Source organism: Anneissia japonica, unplaced genomic scaffold (assembly GCF_011630105.1).
Source record: "Anneissia japonica isolate Jap-2015-1 unplaced genomic scaffold, ASM1163010v1 scaffold468_len270531_cov130, whole genome shotgun sequence".
In the NCBI taxonomy this organism is placed as follows: domain Eukaryota; kingdom Metazoa; phylum Echinodermata; class Crinoidea; order Comatulida; family Comatulidae; genus Anneissia; species Anneissia japonica.
In genome coordinates, this window is record NW_022703041.1 from 149,528 (window position 1) to 155,532 (window position 6,005).

Genomic DNA, 6,005 nt, shown 5'->3' on the forward strand with positions numbered 1-6,005 from the left:
TATATTAGTTTTGGAACTGTCATTACAGACCTTGAGACACCAATACTGGCACCGAAAGAGAAATATGTCAATAGAAACAAAACTACGACATTTACCTGCCCTTTGCCCAATGGTGATCCAACACCTATCACCACCACATGGATCAAAGATGGCGGTGTACTCGATGTGTCTGATATTGAGAAGTATCCACAGTCAGATACAACATTAGAGATCAGCAGAGTCAATGAAATGGACGAAGGAGACTACCAATGTCGAACAGAGAATGCAGCTTACAATGGAAATGAAGGAAAGCTAAGTGATAAAGGAACACTGTCATTGTTTAGTCTCACTTGTAAGTAAAATTACTTAATAATAGTGGGAATATTAAATTAAAAATCTACAATACAATATTATAGAATAAAATTGAATACTATCTAAAAAACTATCTTACATTATTTATTATTAATGTTCTCTTTCAATATTATATTTAGTATTTTGTTTTCAATTTGGAACATTAATTTCTTTTTCATTAGCTCCATCAACATCCATAGCCAGTTCTTTCACCATAGGTACGTATTCCTTTTATTCATATTTTTACGATTATTTGCAAATGAAAAGAAAATAATTTTTGTACATCACTATATTCAGTTTTGTTTCTTATAAAATTGTTTCATTTGCATTAGTCACATCATCAACATCCGTATCAAGTATTGCAGCCACGGGTACGTATTTTCATTAATCATTTAATTGGTGAAGGTATCCGAATAATTCGGTCGTTTTGTCTTTAAATCAAAACGAGTGAAATAAAAGTAAAATTATTACTTAGAAACTTACGTAAACTATTTTAGCAAACCTATGAACCTATAGGAGTTGTTGTGTACGATAATTCTAATAATATGGTACCTAACATTATGTCGGCCTACTAAATTTCCAAATATTATAAAAATATTTTTGTAAATTTATATAATGTTTGACTAGCACATAAATATTTGTAATGCACTGTATTCATACAATGCCATGTCAATATCCTTTTATTGTTTACCAAAGTACCACTGAAATGTTCAGGCTCAGATGCTGGTCTTCTTGTTGGAATGACGTTTTTGGGTTTCTTCTTCGGAATCCTTTTGTCTTTATCTATATTTTGCGTCCTCAGAAAGATGAGAAATTCAAAGGCACAGGTGAGATACCAACAGGATAGGAATATCACGCGCCTCGAGGGCAAAGTCGATTATGTGAGGATTGAGCAGTGCTCCATATTGGTAGACCTTTGCTATATACTAGAAAAATAATAAATATTATGCAAATTAACAGAATAAACTGATGATGATGATGTATATTATACATCATCATCATCAATATTTTATTCTGTTAATTTGCATAATATTTATTATTTTTCTAGTATGATGTATGTAATAATGTAGGCCTACAAAACTTCATTGAATATGAAGCAATACTTTGCCTCCACACATGACTACTTACGCAATATAAAATAGTCTTTAAAGACATAAGGATTAACAGTCTTGACATTCTTTGTTATAAATGTACTAATGTTTTGCTAATGATAACGTTGTTGTTTTGCATGAATTACGATGAGATAGTGTATTTACAAATAGTATTAGAATGATAAAATTTACTAAAAGACGAAAAAATTCTCAAACGTTTGTTTTAAATTTAAATACCGTTAACTGTTTAATTGGTTAATACAATTTACTTTAAATATATTCAAAGCACCATCCAGACATTACGAAGGACTTAACTGTTTAATTAATTAATACAATTTACTTTAAATATATTTAAAACACCATCCAGACATTACGAAGGACTAGGCGTAAGAAGGATAAAGGAATACTGTCATAAATGCTGAATTTCCTAAAACATAACATTTATTAACATATTTACATGCTCATATATATATTATTGAGCAGTGTTCCAAATTTGTGGACCTTTGCTCTGTACATAAATTATCAATAGTTTACTGGAGCGGATCCATAGATGTCCGGAAAGTGGGGACCGAAAGTGGGGCCGATTGAGATAACACTATTCAAGGGGTCTGGTGGCATGCCCCTGCGAAATTTTTCAAAAGTGGTTGGGGGGCGGGGCAGGCCCCTCTAAATACGCCCCTGGTTTACTCAGATGTACAGGTGTATAGGCACTGATGAGAAACCAACCAAGTTTCTCGTGAGCCTTGTGTTTAATTATTGGCTTTCAAAGCAGTCTTTATAGTGAATTAAGCGCTATGAGTGTACTCTATCGTTAAGGCGGATTAGGCGCTATTATAATTATATAATAATAATAATAATAATTATTATTATTATTATTATTATTATTATTATTATTATTATTATTATATAATATATATATAATAATAATAATAATAATAATAATTATTATTATTATTATTATTATTATTATTATTATTATTATTATTATTGATAGTAATTGTTATTGTCGTGATGGAATAATAGACAATAACTTGATTACACCTATACATTATTATTATTATTATTATTCATAGCTCGGACACTGTGTCGTTATAAACCTCCTTTGAAAGGAAGAGAAACCGTCACCGCGTATTGCTTGGCCTTCACTCTGTAAAGGAGCTATCGATAGTTGATCTGCTGATATTTACATTTGTGATGAAACACAAAATGATAACTACCTTCTGACATGATCATTTTCGGCCGATAAGGAACGATTAAATGTAATAAAATGTGATGGCCAAATCAATAATCATTCCTAATAAGATAGCATCATGTCCATTGACCGACGTAATTTTGATGTGCGAGGGTTATTCGAAGAGCGAGCCCTTAACCGGATATGAATAGAGGTTTTCAACACAAGAACCAGCAGCATTACCTCTAGGCCAGACGCTCAAATACTTTTATGATGACTATCTTACCAATTGTTTCCAACAAAACAGTAAAATTTACTTCAATATCTTACTAATACGTCATTTATCTTAAAGGTAATTGAAGCATCATCCAGAGATTACGAACTACCGACGGTAAGATGATTACTCTGTGATAAAACCCATAGAAATCAAAAAACAAAAGAACATTGAATTGCTTTTTGATAGACTGATATTATTAATGTTATAAACTTGGTAAACAAATATTTATTAATTAATTATTTTAATTATTTCCACAATATGGAAAGGGGTATCCATAAATCGTGAGCTGATTATATTGTGTACGAGAATCTGTATAACAAATGGAAGGGCCTCCTATTTCAACGATTGTTAAGTAATTAAAGCTATGTAATGGTTGCTGATTGGTTTGTTTTGTTTATCGTGATTTTATTTGTGATACATTATTAGGATTTGTTTTGCTTTTTACGTGTTTCATTCCAAAATAATTTAATCTAAATAAAGAAATATATACTTTATCTCTAAGGTATCCGAAGCAACTCCAAGAGATGGAAAACATTCATCGGTAAGAAAACGTGGCATTTATTATGTAACGTTAAACGTCAAAACAGTATTAGTTTGTTTGTCATACGTTTTAGTTTTAATGCTTTAATATTTTAATATTGTGTTTAACTTAACCATAAATTATTGTTATAATTTTTTTTTTAAGTGAGCAATTGGCAAAACAAATTTCATTGTTCACTTGTTCGATCGATGACAATAATTTTTGGTTCTCGATTCATACTATTAGCTATAATAGAATATGACCAGTACATAAGTGTTGACATAAATGATATAGAAAATTGGAATATAAGTGCAACCTGTCTAGGCTCGTCTGATTCTAAATGTAAAAGAATTTGTGTCATTTCAATAAATAAGTAGGCCTAGTTTATAATGATTAACTTCTTAGTTCACTGGATGTACGCCAAAACCTTCCACCTAGAACTAGCTTGTAGCACCTTGGATTACAAAACGTTTGCACTTAACTCTTGCGAGTTGAACACTGGCTGCACAACTGTCACGACAACCATAGATATTAAACATTATTTTTTTTACATTCTTATTTTTTCAGGCTTATACGGCGTACAAAGGTGAGCCGATGGCAGATAAAAAGACGTATGAAGACCTACAGTGGAATTATGACAATCCAGTTATGCCAGCTGTCTATGTAAACGTCAAGTGAAAGGGAGGGAAAAAAAGTCTAAATATTAACTTCAATGTACCATGGCTCTGAACCCCAAACAATGGCAATGAAAATACTATTCAATTTAATTCTGGAACTCAAACTCCCCTCTTGATTTGTTTTTAATACTGTGTATATTTTGTAGAAAACTAAAATACATCAGTAAGCTGTTGCATTAAATCATTATCATAATAAATATAATAAATATTATCACTTTTTATGATTGCCTATTGTAGTGTATGTATTAATACTTACAGTATACCATAAGATTTAATTGATATTGAGCATTGGCTCTTACCAGAATGGTTATAAATTTTGTAAAAAAAAAAAAGGAGGGGGGGGGGTGTCGAATATTTGACTCATTACACTTTTTAAATCGAATACAGTATATGCATACATTTCAAAACACTACGGTACTTCTTAAATGTTATTGTATCGGATTTATGAAACGGAGTCTAACTCGGAAGGTTTTTGTTTTTGTCGTGACGACACTAGCTTATTTTTCACATACGCCTATACATTTTCAATCATTTACATTCAGTTACAATCATATTTGCTTGTATCTTTCATTCTAAAATTCTAGGGGTTTTTCGGTATAATTGTTTTGGTTTTTTTTTTTTTAAATTTTATTTTGTCAACATATAGGATATATGCAAACCAATGTAATCAATCAATCAATCAATGGTTCTCATCAACATTTTGTCATAATTACTAAACATTATTTTGTTGTATTGAATAAATATAAATTATTTTCCACCAGCAATACATGGCATAGGCCTAATAATAATAATAATAATAATAATAAAACAGTGAAAGATATGAAATATAGAACTTGTTAATATAAAAATTTTTATTATAATAAATGCATAGTACTAAACAATAGATAATATAACATTTACCTATCTGGACCTATACTATATGTTAGGATATGTGCGACAATAAAGCCCACTAACACAATCTGGGACACTATAACGGAACCATATTACTTTAGAGGAAATATTAAAATTATCTTTTAATGCCAACGACGTACTTTCACATAATACTATGTTCATACTACTGTAGGTCAAGAACACAATGAAGTAAACTTTAAACATTAAATTGAAAGTATTTTATGGTGCTGTAGGAATTTAGTTTTGGATAAGTGTGGATGCAATGATAATGCATTTGGAACGTGTTTTGTTTGTGTAGGCCTAACGGGTTTTTTTTCTTAATTATTACATTGTGGTAACAAAATTGTGTTTATATTTTGCAGTTGATAATCTATTTTTATACAATAACTATACAAATACTACTAAGTAGTATTCAGCCCCAGGCTTTAACATCTTTCGATTGAAAACTCAGAGCTTTGCCGAAACGCCATACTTGTAAGCTCTGCAAATACAATAGTACAAAAAGTATGTATATAGTATAAAAATATTTTAAAAATTTGGGTTTTTTTTACACTACACATCTTTTGTATTGTTTTTGTGTTTGTAAATCTCTGTTCTGAATCCAATTTTGGATTAAACAAACGGTTTTTTTAATTGTTTTTATTTTGCTAATTATGTATTATATATATTATATACATTTTTTTTAATAGTCCTATTTTGTCGTTAACGTATTACCAACCTTCTCGTAATTTAACCTCGTTTTTACCAGTTTACTAATAAAACAATTCAAATCACACAAGAATAACTTCTCCATGCTTGAAGGTACCAAATATTGTTTAATACCAAGTATTTGTACCAGTGAGTTTGTCCTCAATCCGCACTCTTACTCTTTAGACCATCCTTTCTAGAAATAAGAGCAAAATCACATGGATTTATACGGAAGCACCTAAGTGCCATTCGACTTGACGACTTGTCAAGATAATTTATGTTGTGAAGTCGACATAATATACATATCATGTCGACATGGCGAGATAGATTATCTTGACAAGTCGACATAATAAAAATTGTA

At 30.3% G+C, this 6,005-nt stretch overlaps 1 protein-coding gene across 1 annotated transcript in view; it reads left to right on the forward strand.

The window, feature by feature from the left end:
- LOC117104225 (neogenin-like) overlaps positions 1-4,076 on the forward strand; it is a 7,696-nt gene extending 3,620 nt beyond the window's left edge. Inside the window, exons 3-9 of the mRNA XM_033244924.1 lie at positions 29-331; positions 513-548; positions 663-701; positions 1,027-1,157; positions 2,945-2,983; positions 3,372-3,410; positions 3,957-4,076. Of these exons, the coding sequence (XP_033100815.1) occupies positions 29-331; positions 513-548; positions 663-701; positions 1,027-1,157; positions 2,945-2,983; positions 3,372-3,410; positions 3,957-4,067 (698 nt within the window). The 3' untranslated portion in view covers positions 4,068-4,076. The remainder of the gene's footprint in view (positions 1-28; positions 332-512; positions 549-662; positions 702-1,026; positions 1,158-2,944; positions 2,984-3,371; positions 3,411-3,956) is intronic.
- The last annotated feature ends 1,929 nt before the right edge of the window (positions 4,077-6,005 follow it).